Source organism: Colias croceus, chromosome 12, assembly GCF_905220415.1.
Source record: "Colias croceus chromosome 12, ilColCroc2.1".
In the NCBI taxonomy this organism is placed as follows: domain Eukaryota; kingdom Metazoa; phylum Arthropoda; class Insecta; order Lepidoptera; family Pieridae; genus Colias; species Colias croceus.
Genome location: NC_059548.1, coordinates 4,931,057 through 4,953,108, shown reverse-complemented (window position 1 = coordinate 4,953,108; position 22,052 = coordinate 4,931,057). Strand labels below are relative to the sequence as shown.

Here is a 22,052-nt window from a genome sequence, read left to right as displayed (position 1 = left end):
ACAGAGGATTTTTTTTTCTCTTTCTTCATGGCAAGAAGATATGACTATTTGCCAGTTTTAAGCATAGACAAAAAATATAAAGGGAATGTGATTTTATTTTTTATTGTGGTTTTTTTTTTGAACTCTTGAAAGTCGGGAAGTACTTGACCAATTTCATGAATCCTCTAATCGTTAGATTCTTGTTAGATTATTTTCAAACCATTAATATGAAGAAAAGTTTCATAATATGGTCATCTTTAATATATCATTCTAGAATGATTATTTAAATAGCAGTGTGATTTTATTTCAGTGACCATCTTAAAAGAAACAAATTTAAACTTTTTATTTGTCTTATGATATTTAAAGAAGCAATTTATTTTGTAGTTTCACTAATAAGTAAAACGCATTAAATTATTATGAGGAAGAGTACCGGAAGGAAGTTAGCGCGGAAAGTTTTTTTTTTATTATTATTAATATCTCAAAAAATTGCTCCTTAAATGCTCCATCAGAATCTGTAATTGCTCCACTTCTATAATTATTAGTTTATTTATAATTAATTTAAAAAAAAAACCAAATACTGAAAACTTGATTTCCCTATAGAATGAAAAATATTCACTTTTCATAAAAAAATTTTTTCCAAAAAAATTGCTCCCGATTTGCTCTATCAATTACAAAAAAAAATTATTTAATTTTGATAATTTTTACAATAATTAACTGAAAAACTATGTTTGCATAGTAAACTACTGCGCTGTGACGTCATCAATTATTGTCGTTGCGACGCATAAGGGCCATATTTACATGTATCAGCACTGCAGCGATATGTATAGACCTTAATGTTTATGTTTTCTTATTTATATTATTCACTAGATTTCCGCCCGCGGCTTCGCCCGCGTTTTCATAGGAAAACCCGCATAGTTCCCGTTCCCGTGGGATTACCGGGATAAAACCTATCCTATGTGTTAATCCAAGTTACGGTCTATATGTGTGCTAAATTTCATTGTAATAGGTTCAGTAGTATTTGCGTGAATGAGTAACAAACACACACACATCCTCACAAACTTTCGCATTTATTATATTACTAGCGGTCCGCCCCGGCTTCGCCCGTGGTACATATTTCGCAATAAAAGGTAGCCTATGTTCTTTCTCAGGGTCTAAAGATTGTCTGTGCCAAATTTCATCAAAATCGGTATAGTAGTTTATGCGTGAAAACCATACATACATACATACAAACCTTTCCTCTTTATAATATTAGTATAGAAGTATAGATTAGTAGGATGGTATTACTTAAAAGGTTATTAATTATTATCATGTAATTATTTGGTTCTGATCACAGATCACAGAAACTAAAGGGTTCTGATGATAAGAATAATAAGAAATAATTATAATTTTTGTTTTATTGAGTCTTCAAGTTAGGATTGCAGGTTCGAATGATAATAATTTTTGTGTACCATCGTATATATTACATATAACATAATATGGAGACATTTCATCATGTCCACAACAATATCAAGGTTAGTAATAAATATTTCTACTATCAATTATCATCAAAGTATTAAATCGGTAATAAGTATTTTTATAATTGAATTTGAATTTCTGTTTACTATAAGAAAAATTAATAGGCACTTTTTATTTTAGGGTGTGAAGGGATTCAGTCAAGGAGTTTTAAATTATTGAAGAGTGGTAATTATTTAGAAGTAGGGTTCGCAAAAAATTGAGCCCTACTTTTATATAATCACCTGAAAATTTTTCACTAGAGTATCAATAATAAAATATGTGCTAATTATAAAGAATTTTATTTTTGACAAAAGGTTTTACATACAAGACATAACTGCGCTAAAAACAATCGACTTCAAACTTGCACTTGCAACATTTACAAATACAGACAAAAATGCTCATAAAATAAAATACTGGGCCTATCCTAATAAAATTTTTATGGGACCAATTCGACACCATCCCGCATCGAACAAAAAAAGAATCACGTAAATGATTTATTAAATAATTCACAAAACACGAAGATTGAATTTGATATTTTTGGTTTTATGACATTCAAATGCTTTATAAATATAAATTTATAAATATAAAGAATATAAACATTCGATCACGAAATTATGCGGGTTCGAGTCCCGCCTCGTGATCGAATTTTTTCTATTCTTTATAAATTTATAAAACACGAAGATTTTAAAAATGTAACCAATGAACACAATCAATATTAGATTAATTGTAATGGTGTATATAAAAAGTATTATGTCCTATGGAATTCTACTATGGGGCAGGGCAGCAGATATAGAAACTACCTATATTTATCTTACAGAAAAGAGCCATTCGCTCTATATATAATTTACGTGCTCGGGACTCGCTAAGAGATCTCTTTAAGAGTAAGTGAATATTTTTCATTCTATAGGGAAATCAAGTTTTCAGTATTTGGATTTTTTTTTTAATTAATTATAAATAAACTAATAATTATAGAAGTGGAGCAATTACTGATTCTGATGGAGCATTTAAGGAGCAATTTTTTTGCAAAAAATTTTTTTATGAAAAGTGAATATTTTTCATTCTATAGGGAAATCAAGTTTTCAGTATTTGGATTTTTTTAAAAATTAATTATAAATAAACTAATAATTATAGAAGTGGAGCAATTACTGATTCTGATGGAGCATTTAAGGAGCAATTTTTTTGCAAAAAAATTTTTTATGAAAAGTGAATATTTTTCATTCTATAGGGAAATCAAGTTTTCAGTATTTGGATTTTTTTAAATTAATTATAAATAAACTAATAATTATAGAAGTGGAGCAATTACTGATTCCGATGGAGCATTTAAGGAGCAATTTTTTTGCAAAAAATTTTTTTATGAAGAGTGAATATTTTTCATTCTATAGGGAAATCAAGTTTTCAGTATTTGGATTTTTTTTTAAATTAATTATAAATAAACTAATACTTATAGAAGTGGAGCAATTACTGATTCCGATGGAGCATTTAAGGAGCAATTTTTTTGCAAAAAAATTTTTTATGAAGAGTGAATATTTTTCATTCTATAGGGAAATCAAGTTTTCAGTATTTGGATTTTTTTTTAAATTAATTATAAATAAACTAATACTTATAGAAGTGGAGCAATTACTGATTCTGATGGAGCATTTAAGGAGCAATTTTTTTGCAAAAAAATTTTTTATGAAAAGTGAATATTTTTCATTCTATAGGGAAATCAAGTTTTCAGTATTTGGATTTTTTAAAAAATTAATTATAAATAAACTAATAATTATAGAAGTGGAGCAATTACTGATTCTGATGGAGCATTTAAGGAGCAATTTTTTGAGATATTAATAATTAAAAAAAAAAAACTTTCCGCGCTAACTTCCTTCCGGTAGGAAGAGTCCTTACAAACGGGCGAAAATTTTAGAACGAATGCGGTTTGACTGGAAAGGAGCTGGAAAGACGTCTCCTAATGTCATTTTCAAATGTCAAATTGACGTAGACATGAATAAAAAAAATGTTTCTATGGAATCATCAAAGGATTATTTTGCACTGGAAATCTGCTTTACTTAACTTTATTTTTCAAAATATATATTAAGTTTTCGCCGGCATCAATTAACTACCAAATTTTGCTTAAACAAAAAATGGAACTTCAAGATACGTATTACAACAAATCTGAATACGTCGAAACAGTATGTTATTTATTCTTTTGTAATTTGTTATATATTTTATGAATTATTAAGTACACTCTTATTACCTTAAAATTATATCAAACTAAAGTTTTCGAGTAAATAATATGTTTCAGGCCTCAGGTAACAAAGTCAGTCGTCAGACCGTATTATGTGGTTCTCAAAATATAGTTCTACATGGAAAAGTTATTGTACAAAGTGATGCTATTATAAGAGGAGATCTAGCAAATGTAAAAACAGGAAGATTTTGCATAATAAGCAAAGGTTCGGTTCTAAGGCCACCATTTAAGAAGTTCAGTAAAGGGTATGTTAATAATCACAGTTTCATTCATAGAATTTATTAATACATACTTCACATACTCGTTTTGTGCACTTTACATAAAACATTCCACAGTGCTGGATGTAAATAAACAAGGCAAATAACTATATATCATCTTAATCATTCCAATGAAACCCCAAACTTATAGCAAAAAAAAAAATTGCAATTAACATCCATGAGGTTAGCCAGCTTACTATTGCACAATTTACATCATTAACAATTAAAGATTATTTTTATGGTATCAGAAGTGAACCTAAATCTATTACATTAATAGTAAAATCATAGGAAAGTCAAAACTGTACATTTTTTAAAACAATACTCGTCGGCTTGATCTACAATAGATACTGAAGCTAAAAATATAGTTACTAGATTTTGTCTATTTGTCTGTATGTATATGTATGTGCGGGCTAATCTTAAAAACGATGCATGGATGTACTTTTAATTTGGTACAGAAATAGCTTGAGACCTAAGGTAGGATAAAGGATAGGTTTTAAACCAAAAAACCCATGTGAACAGTAACTATGCCGGTTTTTCTTTGACCATGCGGGCAAAGCAGTTGGTGAAAAGCTAGTAGAAAATGAATGAATCTTTCTTTTTTATCTATTTAATACATTGAGTAATATGAGTTGTTTTGTTTTTCCAGTGTAGCCTTTTTCCCTCTACAAATGGGTGATCATGTATTTGTTGGTGAAAATACTGTTGTGAATGCAGCGGTAGTTGGTTCATATGTATATATTGGAAAAAATGTAGTCATTGTAAGTAAAAACTCAAACATTTATTTATTCAACTATAATTTAACAATGAAGAAGCACTCTTGAATAATCAAAATACAGAAAAATAATAATTTACAGAGACCAATAGTTTAAAATAGACATAGTTTATCAGTTTAGAAAAGACAATAATAAATAGGTTAAAGTATGTTCTACATCTCAAGTTGTAGATAATTAAATAATCACAGACAATGAAGACTCACTTGTATTATGAGAAAAACTACACAACCTCAATATCAAAATAATTTGCGATATGTCAATTATAACCAGAATTTCCAATTTAACAGAACTGAGAAATTCCCATTGTTGAATAATCTCAACAACTATTATTCCCTGCACATGATTAAACTGACTCCTTTAGAGTTTAGACTCGATTTTGATTCACTTTAAATTAATTGGGATAGATAGTAATGTCAGTCATATTATTGTTTGATTTAAAATAAAACTAAGCAACTAGAAATGTAGTACGGAATTAACAATATTTCATAATTTCAGGGGCGAAGATGTGTACTCAAAGATTGTTGTATGATTGAAGATAACTCAGTGTTACCAGCTGAAACAGTGGTCCCTTCTTTTGCGAGATATTCTGGCAGTCCAGCAAGATTAATGACAACATTGCCAGAAGCTACTCCCGATTTAATGACTGAGTTTACCAAAAGCTATTATCAGCACTTTTTACCTACAACCGCAGTGAATTAAACCACTAGATATTATATTCTATTTATACAAGTATTTATTTAAGTAAGTTTTTGCTAAGATATTTAATTTGCTTTATGATGCATTATAGTTATCAATAAATTTATTAACCATGATGTTGTTTTCATTTTAAATCCACAGTAAACTTATATAATTTATTGAAAACTACAGTCCTATACAATGTACTAGCTTACCGCCCGCGGCTTCGCCCGCATTGTCTAAAACCTAATAAATTATATTATACTAAAACCTTTCTCTTGAATCACTCCATCTATTAATAACTCAGGCCCCGGAACCACAGACACAATAGAAAATCTATTGTCTGGGACCGATCGGGCCGCTTGACGCAATACTAATATATAATTATCAGAGACATCTAGTGGTGAATAGAAGAATCGAAATTAATAATTCCTGTGAATAATTCGGACTACATCTTCTCTCTAATAGATTATTTAATTTCAATATTATACGGTTCATGAAATATAATGAGTACTAAGAAAAATATGTATATCAATGACAAAAAGAAAAACGATGGTGTGAACGCTGGTACCGGCGGCTTAGTCGCGTGGGCGTTAGTCGAACTCGTCGGAAAATAGCGAAAGTCAAACGATTTGTAACAGTATGGCACTTATTTTTCCTGTAAGTTTGAGGATCAACGAATATAAATACAAAATTTCAAAGATCTAGGTGTTGGAAATCTTCACTTATATAAATTAATACTAAATTAATTTTTCAAGTATGACAGCACTTTTTCCCCCTACTAGAAGTATGGCAAATATAATAATGGTCACATTTTATCAAATACTCTCCAAAAATCCAAATGCAATACTGGTACAAAAAGTTTGGCGAAATAAAATTTTTTTGCAGATTTTCGGCGGTATGGCGACTATTTGGAATCGTCCGAAAAGTATGGCATGGCGATTTTCGTAAATGGCTGCACGACGATGGTTACCTGTGCAAAAGTTAGCCTGATACAAATGGTTGAATAATTGTTTTATTTAAATCAACACATTCGCGTCGGTATGGCGGGCTGTAAGTCACACCGGAAAAGTATGGCATGACACTATCGCCTACTTCTTTTTTATGGGCTATCGGTAAATTCTAAAATTTTTGTGTTACAAATCGTTTGACTTTCGCTATTTTTCCGACGAGTTTGACTAACGCCCACGCGACTAAGCCGCCGGTACCAGCGTTCACACCATCGTTTTTCTTTTTGTCATTGCGTACTAAGACCCCTGTAGAACCGCCATCCTGTTAAAAATGACTCGAAATTTTGTGTCAGTATCTCCCGGTCTATATTGTCTTTGGAGGCTCGGGAAATATGACAGTTGCCGAACTGTGCCGAACAGTGACGAATTATTTTTCTATCATTATTTATCAGTTTGGGCGTACTGTATATGTCTGTATCAAGGTCTGTATAATGCATAGACATTATATTGACACTAATACCAGGTAAATTAATTATTCTGGATTGAAAAGTAGGTTTTTAATAAATAAGCACTCTTAGAACAATTGATTTATTGATTTCATAAATGAAACGATACCAATTTAAATTTCGCGCTGTTTATGTATGATGTGCGCATGCACAGGTTTTAATTTATTTTATAAATACATAATTAATAGTAAAATAAATAATTTAACAATTCCAATGATGGGCTTGTACCAAAAAGTTTTTATCTAATACACTGGAGATTGACCCTTTCACACCAAGTTGCCAAGTTAGGTGTGAAAGGGATAAAAAAACATTCAGGCGTCATACAAGGTCATATTTTCTTGTGACAAGTTAATGTTCATAGTGCAATCTCCAGTGTATTATATATAAGCTTCTTGACTTGTACGGACCTAACGATAAAGAATACGATTTTGATAAAATTCGCCACTTTTGCTATGGATGAGGTGCTAAAGTGTACTTTTTTTTTACCCAAAATTTAAAAATTATTTATAAAAAACTAAAAAGGAACTTACAAAAAAATTGTGAGACCTTAAAGGACCTAACGGAGACCTATCGATTAAGGTCATTTTCGACCCAAAATTCCATTGATGGTGTGCTAAATTTGCATCGGTGTCAATTTGTTAGCAAAAAAAATCCTTCTACTTGAATTATTTGTAAATCTGTAAAATGAGACTGAAAAAACTAAAGCCAATTTATTAAGGCCATTAATAATAGTTTTATAGGTCGTATGCATAAAATTATTCAAAACCACTTTCACATCCAGGGACAACAAAATGGAAAAGGAATGTAATTCTTGTAGACCCGTTGTTATCTGTATTCTGTATAAACCAGCCTGGTAATGTCAATTGTCATTGTCAACTGTCAAGACAATTATTGACGAATGCAATGGAATTGGAGTAGCGGCTTTACTTAATAAAATTATTATTAGTTTTCGTAATTATGCCAAAAATAATGTAATAAACAGGACAATTTCATCTACAGAGTGATATTTTTGTATCTTGAAACAAGTACAGACACTTTTGTCTTATTAAGTACCCAGAGTTTTTAATCATGGCTTACCATTACTCTGATATGGGTATGACACCAGATTTAATGAATGGTGAGAGTTGTTTGTTCGTTGTATATGATGATTATTAATTTATGTCGTTAATTTACATTTGATGTACAGCATTAATATCAATCTAAATTCATGAAACAGTATTTCGATAACAGGTGTTTAATGCTGTAGTACCCACCATATATTGTTTGTAAATATATTATTTTGATCTTAAAAATTATTGCGGACACTATAATATTCAAATCAAATTCTTTGTAATTGTGCTTACACCGTGCGTGTATTTTATTTAAATTTATCTATAACAGAACAATACATTCCGGAGTATGCTAGATCATACATGATCCAAAACCCCGATGCTGATTATGAGGTCCGTAGTTCAGTGCTGGTCGATGGTGGAGATAGATTTGGTGTTTCAGCTGTGACATTTGATAAATTTGAAGAATTGATATGGATGGGCAATGCTGGTGTAAGTGAAAATAAAATTTATGCCTGAATTAGTATTCTTAAAGTCTAGGATATTAGTAATATTCAATAGTCAAAAACAGCTTAATTAAATAAATAAATGCTAGTATATAATATAACCAAGTAACTAACGAAAATAAAAAATAACTAATGAAGTACCTATTACATTTGTCAATTCAATTTTTTGTTAACTTTACTTTATTGCTTAGTTAAAAAATGCTTATTTTAGGAACTGTACCCTTATAATATTGTCTTTGTATTTATGCTAACTTAAAAACTCTAATACATAGTGAAACAATTCATCTTTGATTGTACTTTTAGGGCCATGTAACATCATATCACGGACCACAGATGACAAAGTATACTTCATTTCAAGTTCACATGACGGAAGAAATAAGGGACATTATAACCCTTGAGCAGGGTCTATTCATATTGTCTAAAACACAGCTGCGGCATCAGATTCGCAGGGGACTGCCTAAACATACTCACACGTAAATTATTTCATTTCTAGTCACTTAAAATATATAGTTAAGATGTCAATATTATGAACAAAGAGCAAGTCTTATTCTAGCTACACTTTTTTAAATATTTTAATTTTGTAAAATACATTTTATAACTTCAATACATAACATGGAAAAAGAGGAGATTATATTGTCTTTCAAAACTAACCTCTTTAAAACAATAGAAAAATTTGAAAAGTTTATTTTTGATAGTTTTCCTGCAATTTAATTCAAAATATGTTCTGTAATTCTTAAGTGATCAAGTAACTTGCTAGCTTTAAAAATTACAAACCAATCAATGGAACTAAACTAAGATTTAAATTTGCAGTTCAGTGAACATGACCGAAATGCAGTGTCTCTTCCAACCAAGCCCTACAAAATTGCTGATGGGTGGACACCAAGACAAACTCATTGATTTTGATGTCACCAAGATGACTGAATCCGTTATTGTAAGTATTTAAAATGTACAATTGTTAAACTAGTAGTTTATTATTGCAAATAGCTTTATGATGTTAACTATATTGTATTTATTGTAGACCCCTTCAACAGGAATTTCTATCAACATTTTAATAACTGAGACTTGAATTCAAGAGATATTTGAGATATATTGTTGAAAGGGAAAAACAGCATGGACACAATGAACATTTTCAATGATATTTTTCTTTTCTGTAAACAGTTAATAGTCCAAACCATCCATTCAAGCATAAAAACAAACAATCAAAATCAACATTCAACACTTAATAAATCTTATAAATTTTTAAAGTACAATAGATTAAATTCCATCAATGAAGGAACTTTTCTATTCTTTAAAAATGTATATTTATAATGCTAAACAACTAAAAATATAGAACTAATATATAGGCTGGTTCCAGAGCTTGACCGACCATCAATGCGTACGTCGGTCGCGCTTGTCATATGTATGGAAATTCATAAAACCGTTCATAGCTAGACCGACCATACGCACGCGTATTGTCATGCGCATTAGTGTCATAGTCATACAATTGTTGATGCGTATCGTCAGGACCGACGATACGCACTGACAGTCGGTCAAGCTCTGCAACCAGCCATATTGTTTTCTCTCAGCCGATTCCAGAGGACGGTTGTGCCGTACTCCGTAGCGGGGGTGGATCACTAGTGGCTTGCGGTAGTGCGAACGGAACGGTGTCATTGCGAGATCTCAGAACTCCGATGGTAGCGCAACACACTTTCAAGGCGCATACCGCGTGCCTGTCCGATTTGGATATGCAAGGGGATCTGCTTATTACATCTGGGTTCGCTCAATCGTAAGTGTTTTTAGTTTTATAGTACTATTTAAATAGATATGATGAAAATATTGAAAAAGTGTATAGTTGATTTAAATGAAGTAATTATCGTCAAATTGTTGATTATTTTTTAATTTTGCTAACAACATACTTGTTGATTTAATAAAAATTAATGAACTATGACAAATATTGTAGGTATTTGATTGTTACTTTATTTTCTAAGTTTTTTTTTTAATCTAAACTTACTAAAATATTAAAACTTAATTCAACAATATCTATTCAGTCACCATCCCATCTCAACAGAAAAAGAGAATACAGATGGACATTAGCTTTTGTCTATCAAGATAACTGTATCAATAAATCCTATTAATGCGATAATATAAATGCGAAAGTTTGTGAGGATGTTTGTTACTCTTTCACGCAAATACTTGATAACAATGAAATTTGGTATGCAGCTGAAGACTCCGATTAAGCCATAGACTTCTTTTTATCCCGGAAATTTTTTCTTTAAAAACGCGGGTGACGACGGGAGCGGAAATCTATTTATTGATAATTATATTTTCATACTTCTAGTGCTACAATGGCAGTACCAGAACAATACGTAGTTGTATGGGACGTGCGTCACCTCAAAGGAACCGGTGCATGGACGATCCCCGTTGCTTCACCACCGTTCCTCCTGCACTTCCTACCAGCTATATCGGGCAGGGCTCTGGCCATGTCCAGCGCGGGACACGTGGCCCTGTTGCATGTGAACGATAGGAGCGAGTCGGAAAAGCAGTCAGTGTTCCAGGTATTTTTACCAGATTTTACTCATAATTTTTTATAACGTTCGAATCAAACTTAAAGGCGGTTCGGAAGTTAGGTCATAGGTGCAGGTGCGAGTGCGGGACCCTCAACATCCTGCTAATACCTAAAATTGTTTTCTGCGCATCGGATCGTACAATGAGCCGCCATTAAGTTTGAATTGTACTGTATTAATTTGTAGTGGAAACTATGCGTTGAGATCTTTAATAATGTTTCAATATTATGTGGTCATGAACTTTCGTGTAAGTATTGATATAAATAACAGTAAGCAATTACTAACTTTATCTTTAATTAATATTTTTGGGGACCTTATTATTTATTTAATTTGTACAATGCTGTAAGAGCAATTTCCTGTTTAATTATGTTTCAAAATTTCAATGTAGAATATAAAGGTAATTAAGAAAATTATGAGTTTCTCTTCTAGTAAAATAATAATATGCAAACGTTTGAAGGATAATAAAAAAATTAAACTTGTGTTACAGCTTACAGATTTTATTTGCATAAAATAATTGTTTATGTGTACCTACAGGTGGACACACAAGGTTCATTCTGCAGTGTGATGGATGTGTCTGGAACGAGCCAAGCTTTTGTATTTGGGGATCAAGCTGGCCATCTGCATTTGTTCTCATCTAAACATAATAATGAGCCAGTTTTCAATAACTTCTCTCGGTAAGTTTATGATTTTGATTTATTTTTGGTATTATATGACTTTGAGATTACATATAATATGAATAATGGTGATGGTAAGCCCATCAATTAATAAACTAATTAATTTATCAATATTAAATTAAAGATATAAGAATGATTTTTAGATATCGTAGATTTTTTAATAGCATTCTTAAAATATAATTAAATTACAAGTTATACTTTTAAAATTAATAGAAATTAATCATGTAAAAAATAAATTTGTTTTAAATGACTTATTTACAGTAGTATTTAATTTCCAACTTCATAACAAATCCACGCAAACAATAATTAAAATCCAAATTACAGAGAAACAGAGTTTGCAACACCGGTGAGGTTGCCATACGCGAGTATAAACGACCCGTCGTTCAGATTCTCGTCAGTCCCGCTGCCGCCGCTCACAACTGGCACTAAATGGTTCCATGAACTGCCTGAGGAGTTCTTCAAGAAGGTGTTCAGGTAATTAACTAAAAAATTACTGTAATAACTCAGCCCCCGGAATCACAGACACAATAGAAAATCTATTGTGTCATGGACTGAACGGGCCGCTGGGGGCTCAATGGGTTAAGAACGTCACCAGGTTATATAAAGAGTAAAAACATGATATATTACAAAATAAAATGGGTGAATAGTGATTGCATAATGTATGGGAGGTTGATAACAGAGATTACTTATAATTTTAAGGAAATAATTTATTTTATTCTTTTTAATTTGTCATTATTGTAAATAATAATATTGTTCTAATGTCACACAATCCATGAAGTAATAAAATATTTAACTTATATTTAATTAAACATTAATTATAAGCTAGTTTACATATCATCGATTTTTTTGGTCTTGTTGTTCATATAGAGATGAAAACTAAAATCTCAAGTTGTGTACAATTTCAGAAAGCCAAAGCCGATAGATCCGGAAGTATTGAAGACCATGAAAATGAAAGGACCCATTGGGTATGCGCCTAACCCGGGAACAAGACGGCGTAATGAGGTACAAAAAAAAAGTATAATTTCGTTAACTTTGATATTTTAGAACATTAACATTATAATATTTTCATGAACATGAATATATTATATTTAACAATAGCATTATCTTAGCATGCATGGTACCTAGATATATAAAAAAACTCTGTTCAATTTAACATCTTACAACCAATCATATTGTGATTGAAAAATATTACATATGTAACATATGTACTTTGTAAAACATACTTCATCAATATTGAATATAGAACATGATAATTTTGTACAAGTACTAAGTACGTATATAGGGTCTGTGCATCAAACTTTTATTCCTAGTAAAGTTAATACAATAGGAACGTAAATGTTCCTTTCAATCATGTTTTGTTTATTATTTTACAGTATCCATACATAGATGATAATATGGAAGACTTGCATAGATGCAGACTTCATGACACCTCAGCGAATGCAAAACCAATTCCGAAGGAATATCAGAAGGTATCGTTAGTAGCAGATCTATATTTATAGATTTAAAAACAAGCATAAACATGCTATCTATAAGAAAAAATATATTATGTGTCCGGATGGCAATGTAATAACTGTTTTTTAAACATTGGCAATTTATGAATACGTTATCTTTATTCCAGTTGGAAATCATATACAACAAGAATGAACCAAATGAAGAATTGGAGAACTGCAATAGAACTGGCCTGCCGGGCATTGAAGCCACACTACCTAACTCATACTGCAATCCTATGATACAGGTAACAATTTTGAATGTACTTATATGTCAGTATCCTACTTAATTTATAAATGAATCGATTTTTATGTAATTTAGCACATACATAGAGGGTAACTTAGATTAACATTAAGGATAGTTTTAATCCCGAAAATCTCATGGGAACGGGAACTTTGCGGGTTTTTCTTTGACTTCGCGGGTGAAGCTGCGGGCAAAAAGCTAGTTCTATCTGAATATCTGAATGAATGAATGAAAAATTCTTTATTGCATACTAAGTATAGAATTACTAAATAAGAGCGATACAAGTAAAAACACGTACAGAGGGCAGTCTTATCGCTGTAAGTGATTTCTGCTAGACACCCCAAAAAACAAGGATTACATTTATTGTGATGGTTCACTACAGTCTATATTATATTAGCAAGATTCCATTCCACTAATACCTACACTATTCCATAGTAAGTAGTACATGATTTACTTTTATTTTGTTGGGGTTTTATTTTTATTTTCAACTTGATACTAAACATATAATAATCTTCCAGATCCTGTACAACATGCCACCATTGAAGTCGACGCTGATAGCTCATACTTGCGCCAAGGAGTTTTGTCTCACTTGTGAATTAGGTCTGTTGTTTAGTTCATTATTTTTTATTCTCGTAGCTTTATATAAGAGATTCAAGCCCTTATTGAAAGAATAGGCACTTGGAATCTATCAATTTAATTATTATGATCACCACTTTGCTGCTATATACTTTAGTCTATAGTATGAAATAGTTTATTTATTTTGATCATTTTTTTCATTTAAAAATGACACGGTTTCGTGTTTGTACATAATTTTTCTCGCTATCTCCTTTTTTATTTACTGAAATTTTTCATTATTTTCAAATCGCCATTATGGTTCACCCTACTATTATTTTTTCTCCTCGTTGAAGTTTTCTGTTTTTTTTATTTTTTTTATAACGATCCATTTCACTTTATCCCTCATTCGATTAACTCATCTAGAAATTGTCATTGTATTACGACAGTATTTTTGTGTCCAAAGATTTAGTTAACTTTACGGATAAGCATATTGTAATGTTAAAACGTAGCTATAAAGACAAGTGATGTGTATTCCCCCTAGAAGTGTTAGATTTAATGATTTGATTAGAATTAACAATACTCATATCTACAGTATTGCGTTATAAATTAATCAGCTATTATACTCACTAAAAGTTGTCAATACGACGAAATAATTACAGTAAAAAGACAAAAAAAAAAAAAAAAATTAAAATTCAAAATAGAAAAAAAAAAGCTTGTAATGAATTATCTATTACGTATACCAGGCAAAAGCCGATTATGTAATCAGTGTTAGCATAGACGAAACATGTAACCGAATTGAATTTTCAAATATATCATGAACATTATAAGTGTTTTATTTTTAAACATTTGGAAAATTATGAAAAAAAAGTTGTTATTTGCATCCCTCATTTTTTTACGTAAGCGTAGAATATTTTTATGGTATAAACGATCTTCCAAACGACATCAAAAAACAAAAGTTTTGGCTTTCAAATTCAAAATTCAAATACCCCAAAGTTGAATAAAAGATGGCTCATTTCATCTCAAATGATATCAAAGTTTTATGAAGCAAACAACTTTTCGTTATGGCAAAGCGATTGCATTGCAATTTCTTTTTGTATGCTTAAAATGCTTCTGCGACCACATTTTCTAAAAAATGCATTTGGGCTTCTAGTGCTCGAAATTTTCTATAAATTAATATACCGTCATTGAATTGTGTAAATACTAAAGTACCGCAGAATATTTCCATTCATTCCAAATAGATGCTACAATGTCCACAATGTTCAATCAAACAAGGACTGGTATATTCTTCTTCTATGCAGTTCCTTCAACTCAAATCTTGTCAATAACTCAAAATATGCCTCCAAATTCTACGATCATGTCCTATCCTGCCCTAAAGAAACAAAACATATGTACTGGTCTAGTGTCGTTATTGATTCTTTCCAGGTTTCCTATTCCGAATGTTAGACACGTCCGGAGGAGCTCCGTGCCAAGCGAATAACTTCTTACGTGCATTTCGCACTGTGCCCGAAGCTGCCGCGTTGGGACTTATACTCCCCGATCGAGGGACTGATAGGAAAGTCGATCTTGTTGCCTTGATACAGGTAATGAAGGGCGAAGGCATGGGTTTCGACTTGATTTTGCGTTGACTGGTAGCAAAATGGTCCTGGTCTTCAGAATACGTGGTAGGAACTTTACAGGGTTCATAATGACAAGAGGAATTTAACAGCAAGTGGAGGGGCACGTTGAGGTCGTAATTGAGATTCTGTTATTAGATAAAAACTCTTAGAAGTGATGAATAAATACTTCAATAACTCAATTAGTGGTATATTAAATTCCTACCGAGAATGAATGGTACAAGTAAGGTACCTTCTCGAATTAATGAGTGTATCAAACACTGTTTTTAATTAACTTTTATAGTGAATATTTTCGACCATATTAAGCATCTTAATGTGGTGTACATTATTCACCATAAACAAGCCTTATTACCATAAAGCTTGCACCACACAAAGAGGAAACACACAGGGGAAGTAACAATAAAGTATTATGGTCAAATGCCTCATGTTCCATAGGACTGATGGTTTTTTTATCAACTCATCATTTTGTTTTCGGCTAGAGTTAGTGCTTAGTGGTCATAATTAGTAGCTTGGATGCTTCTGCGTCTCGCTTATTTAATATCAATAGATACAGTACCATATCGTCATCTCAGACATAAACATTCTGGTTATTATAATGGCTGCATGTGACTAAGTCTGAACCACAAAAATTACAGTGTAAGTCATCCAAATTTTTTGAATATTGGCTTCATCAGCATTAAGACAACTCTGTTTTGATCTTGAACGGCTTAACCGATTTTTCAATATTGTTTTACAATAAGGGTAACAAACCCAAAATGAATGGCACTAAAATGTTGAGCCGCTCGAGCTTAATATTCTTTAGATGTCACTGAAGAATGTTACGATGGGCCTATATCTATATAAAATTTTCAAATACCTTGTGAATTGCTGTCCATTTACAGAGTTGGAACAGATTTATTCTTCATCAAATACATTACGAGCTTCTGGAAACGCGTAAGAAAGAAAAAGAGCTAGCTATATTGGCTCAGAACGCTAGTCCGCCGAAACCGGCAAGATTAAAGAATAACCTGAAGAAGCAAATGAATGGACAATTCGAAGAGTACCAGTATACGGAATTGGAATTCCTCGGTCCTTCTGAATATGACCACGAATATAAGAACGGATTGGACGAGAAGTGGAAAGAAAATGGGATTGATGAAGGTAGTGTATATATTTCTTGTTTATAACTGACTTCAAAAAAAGGAACTGGTTATATATTTAAGTGTAAGTTCGCCGATCCCTTTGCCACGTTGTTATTGACCGATATTTATTTATTTTTTCATTCGATAAAGTCTCACGTAGAATAATCTTTTATACATATTAAATTATAATTATTTGTACCTTAATTTCGGAGATACAACAACAAAATTCGTTAAGATGATGTCATCGAAGTATATTTACAATATTATGTTTTATCGTTTTATAGGAAGCGTTGGCATGGAGAATCTCCAATGCTCAATGGACAAAGAACTGTCGAATCACACAAACTCCGAGAGAGAAGAGTCTGAAATTTCGAAGCTATTTGCGATCGCGCGGCAACAGTTGAATAGGTGTCTTAAGTGTAATAAGGAGGTGAGTTGCTGTAATGTTTCGCATAGTATAGTTTTTTAAATAAGCAATAGTTGATTTTGGCGACTTATGGCGGCCATTTTGTCTGCTTCTGTTACAAATATATTTTATTATTATGTTAATTATGCCACTAATTTGTTACACAATTAACAAATTGCACAAATGGTTACTTCATCATCAAAATAAGTGTTTTTTTCATGAAATTTATTGAATTGAATATGCAGCAGATCGATCTAGCTAAGATACATTTATATAAAACGTTGAGACCAATTCACAGTTATCCACATAGGTACCTACATATCAATAAATTTTCCCAAATCTACCCGCACAGGAAGAACGCGAGTCCGTAGTACTGGCTTGCGCGCTTCAGTACGCGTCGAGCCGTGACGGCGAGCGCACGTGCGGGTTCCTCGAGCTCGTGCGTGCGTCGCTCTGTGCGAGACGATCGACTCCCGCGTGGTGTGAACGGTGTTCGAGGTTTACACCTACTACGCAGAGAGGAAGGCTTATGAGGTTAGTCATCTTTATTATGATCATTATAATGACCACAGCTAACGTTATGATCAGTTCACGTTCAACGTCACGTTTAGTACCGTCATTATCACGATTTTATTGATAACTAGCTGTGCCCCACGGTTTTACCCGCAGCGTTCCACTCCTGTTGATCCTAGCGTGATGAAATATATGCCTATAGCCTGTCTCGATAAAAGGGATATCTAACACCGAAAGAATTTTTCAAATCGGACCAGTACTTCCCGAGATTAGCGCAAAACAAACAAACAAACTTTTCAGCTTTATAATATTAGTATATATTATAATCGACATCATCACAAAAATTTCGTGTCAATATTGTTCGAAGTACCAGAGATGGGTTGAAGTGAATAGACGGACAGGCAAAGTAAATAATTTAAGGATTGTGATTTAGTATAATAACTATAACTGTTAATAGAAGATATAATTTTTTCATGGATGGATCTCAATAGATTATAAAATTAGTGATTAAAGAAATTCTCATACCATTTTATTGACATTTAATATTTTGTATTTTGCAGATAGAAAAGTTGCAATGCATGTTGATGAATCTATACAAAGAGCTAACTTGATCCCCTGTGCCTTATGATCTCTGTATTGTATAAAATATTTCATGTCAGGTTGCCGCCAATTTTAGCGATCAATTGCGGAGGAGTATCTGCTGAAGAAAAGGCTTATTGGACGAAGGGACCTCCGAAGGAAATGGTAAAGTGTCTTTCATATTAAAAACCAACCTTGCTTAAAAGATTTGTTGGTAAGTATTTTTTCTTACTGGTACTTATCAATTGTATTCGTTAATAAATCAAGTCATTTTATTTACATTTTCGTATTTGTATTTTTCTAAAGAAAAGTTTGTTTGTTATTGAATGTTTTATTCAAATTACTTTCTTTATTATTGACTCTTTGCTTGTGATCACTTCGTTGGGTGGTAAAAAAAAAAATATATATAAATACAGCTTAAAAACTGAGTTTCATACAAACTTACCCCTTTTTATATTAATGGACGAATTTAATAAATCTTTCTAGTCCTTAGTAAACTATAAAGTTTCTAATTATTTATTATAGCAGTTTGTGCTGTGCGTTAATTTTCCAATCAGTTATTCTGGCGATAACTTAATTTTATTATACAATATATAATATATATATATATTTATATTATTATAGATAGTTGATCCAATGAAACGCAGCGGTAACGGAAAACCGTGTCGCTACGGGTTACACTGCGCTCGGCCCGGGTGCAGATTCAAACATCCAGAAAGGTAGTTTTAGGTTATGTATATCTTGTCTGATATTTTATTGTTAAGTTTTGTTGCGTTTTCATGTTTACGACGCCATAGCGATATAGATATGAGAGATTTGAGGTAAAGTTTGGTAGGCAATGAAAGCAATTAAAAAAAATGTTAAAAAAAAATGTTGTGTGGTTTTATGAAATCACGACAAAAGTGAAACTTTTTTTCACACTATAGACATTTAACTAAAAATTATCGTATCTGTACGATAATTATCGTACGCATCGTGCGTCACACGACATGCGCTACACAGACCAAAAAGTTTGAGACGACGTAATAAAAGTTTCACTTTAGAATTATTTATCTGGAAAATATGTTTGAGAAAATACTGAATATTATCTTAGTATTTTGTCATTTTTTGACATTATCTTACGATATTTCTAGTTCACATAGTTCACTTGAATAATATTGAGCCATGAATTTTAAAGGAATTTAAAAAATCAAACCTGAATAATAGTTATTTTATAGCTTCCTATATGACTTTCTTAAAAAGTTGTTGACTCTTTCTCATTACAGACCTTTTATTAAGGATATATTCATATCTTCGCTCAATATATTTCAGGCCGTCTAGTTCTACGCAGGTTAATTCAAAGAGCGAGACGCAAGACATCAACTGTATCATTCCGTTGCACTTGCACATACGGCTGCAATCTGATGGTGATATTGTTATTAACGACAAGGTAATAAGTTAATTTTTATATTTATTATGTCCATACATACACCTTTACACGGCTTTGTAAGTTGTATTCTTTGTATTTGATTTTACGCGAGTATAATACATTAGAAATTAAAGAATTTAACGGATTTTAAACACAATCGAACACGAGAATAAACCGAGTTTATGTGTTGTATTGTAATTCCTCTTTCTTCTTCTTCCAGTAAATAATTAAAATGTAATTTGTTGTTATTATTTACATACTGGAAGTTCAACTCCATAAAGGTATTTAATTAATAAATAACATATTTTAATACCGTTCATTAATTTTTAAACTTTGGTTAATTTTTCTTTAAGCATTAAAAAGTGTACAGCGTGATTAAGTTAAGATATTTAGCTTAAATAAATATCAAAAGTATACCTTTATGTAGCAATTTTTAAATGTTCCAGCTCGAAACGCAAACAGACAAACAGGATAAACACAAAAAGAAGCCGAATTGCACGCACTCGGACGCCGAGTACACGTTAACCGCAGTGGTGCTTTGTATCGAGGATAATCCGAAGAATCTCGTCGCGTATGTAAGAATAGCGGACAAGGGAGACGCGAATTGGTATCTGTACAATGATTTGAGGTTAGTACAAAAATATTCATATATATTTTTTGCTAGATTTCCGCCCGTGGTTTTGGCCGAGTAGTACGGGAAAACCCGTATAGTTCCTGTTCCCGTGGAATTTCCGGCATAATATCTGTTCTATGTCCTTTTTGAAGACAAAAACCCAAATTAATATTTGCCCTGGATATTTCTGGCATACACAAGAGCACATGTACAAGTCGACACACTAAGCTTAATATTATATCGTTAAATTGACTGCGCATGCCGTTACAGTATCAAACAAAAATAAGTCAAATCCAGAAATAAGTATTCCATAAAGTAGACTCGATCTGTAAATTTAATTAATGCTATGCATTCCCTATTACAGAATTCATATTAAAATATTCTACAGGGTTTTTCCATTTCCAGAACTTACTTAAGGTACTTTTATACTCATGTTCTATATAATAATGACAAAATCAAATTCCAGCATAGTACAAGTAGCAGCGGAAGAAGTGTCCCAATTCAGCCCGTGGTGGAAGTCCCCATGCGTGTTGTTCTACACGAGCTCGCGGGTGTTGCACGCGAAGGACATGAAAACGCTCTCCTAGCTGTTGTTTTACGGGCCGTTCGCTTTTTGGTATGCGATTTTTATTTTGTTTTTAGTTTTATGACAATAGGTTTTAATAAAAAAATGTTGTGTGGTTTTATGAAACCACGGTAAAAGTGAAACTTTTTTCACACTATAGACATTTAACTAAAAATTATCGTATTTGTACGATAATTATCGTACGTATCGTGCGTCACGCGACATGCGCTACACAGACCAAAAAGTTTGAGACGATGTAATAAAAGTTTCACTTTAATAAAAAATAAAAAAAATATCCTTTATTGAACTATTATGTAAGTACATTAATGGACGACTAAGATCCGTTAGGCAAATACAAGAGTTACATTACATTACACAGTTATTGAAATAATACAAAAAAGTATCAATTTAGAAATCATAAATATTAACACAGAAGCCGGGCATAAAATTCCAAGATGCTGCTACCAAAATTAGTTAAGGCATTTATAATCGAGTTACTAGAAGTAAAAAGAATATTCCTAAATCTAGCAACGTTTTATGTATGGGATATATTATGTAACATTTTTATGGTTACGGGCGGCTAGGCGTTGCCACGGTAAGGCGAAAGACATAGTTCGATTCCCGCCTCGAGATCGAATTTATCTCAGATTTAAAAAAATTCTCATATTTTTTTATTTAGTTTTTATAATAAAAGATTGTGATTGTGATATGTAAAATTAATATCCAATTGTGTATGAAATATCAGATGTTTAATATGCAATGTTGTGTTAAGTATTATTTTAGAAGTAAAATATGTACTTAACTTATTTGTTTTTGCTATAAAAAATGTTATTACAATATAATTATTTGTTTCAGCAACGGTCCAGGTGAAGAAGATGTCAAATATATCCGATAAATATTTGAAACGCTTCTCAAATGTCCAATAAGGTTATTCTTGATAAGTATTTATAATGCGAGAGCATTGATTTTAACATTTAAGATAAAGCTCTTTTCCGTTGCATTTCGAACGAAATGCTGAAGCTTTCCGAGCTTTGTGTGGTGAAAGAATGATTCGAGTTATAGTTTTATATCGTTTAAGAGCTAGCGCGCAAGAGCAACTTTTGTCTCCGCAACTATTTTGTCTCTCCCATCAACTCTATGGACTAATAAAAGTCTCCCGGGAGCATTGAGATAATATTACTACGTATGGAGGAGACACCACGAACAAAATATGTGCGCCATTTTTTGCTCTAAGTTTTAAAAATTATTATATAGTTAGGTACTTACCGATGAAAGTTATTCCTTTGCACTTTTCCGTATTATTTGTATTATTTGTGCAATA

At 31.8% G+C, this 22,052-nt stretch overlaps 2 protein-coding genes across 2 annotated transcripts; both read left to right on the top strand.

The window, feature by feature from the left end:
- Window positions 1–3,445: 3,445 nt before the first annotated feature.
- Window positions 3,446–5,536, top strand: LOC123696461 (dynactin subunit 5). Its single transcript, XM_045642629.1, has 4 exons — window positions 3,446–3,638; window positions 3,752–3,939; window positions 4,598–4,709; window positions 5,220–5,536. Exons 1-4 carry the CDS (start codon window positions 3,591–3,593, stop codon window positions 5,421–5,423), a joined length of 552 nt encoding a protein of 183 aa, XP_045498585.1. The 5' UTR covers window positions 3,446–3,590; the 3' UTR covers window positions 5,424–5,536.
- Window positions 5,537–7,738: 2,202 nt separating this feature from the next.
- On the top strand, window positions 7,739–21,990 carry LOC123696092 (PAN2-PAN3 deadenylation complex catalytic subunit PAN2). Its single transcript, XM_045642101.1, has 22 exons — window positions 7,739–7,972; window positions 8,236–8,396; window positions 8,714–8,883; window positions 9,221–9,341; window positions 9,976–10,175; window positions 10,728–10,944; window positions 11,488–11,627; window positions 11,952–12,101; window positions 12,533–12,629; window positions 13,001–13,096; window positions 13,246–13,362; window positions 13,877–13,958; window positions 15,336–15,493; window positions 16,408–16,666; window positions 16,932–17,077; window positions 17,406–17,587; window positions 18,226–18,310; window positions 18,770–18,864; window positions 19,457–19,574; window positions 20,000–20,181; window positions 20,633–20,782; window positions 21,587–21,990. The coding sequence occupies exons 1-21, from the start codon at window positions 7,924–7,926 to the stop codon at window positions 20,751–20,753; spliced, it is 2,946 nt and encodes a 981-aa protein (XP_045498057.1). The 5' UTR covers window positions 7,739–7,923; the 3' UTR covers window positions 20,754–20,782; window positions 21,587–21,990.
- Window positions 21,991–22,052: the final 62 nt, after the last annotated feature.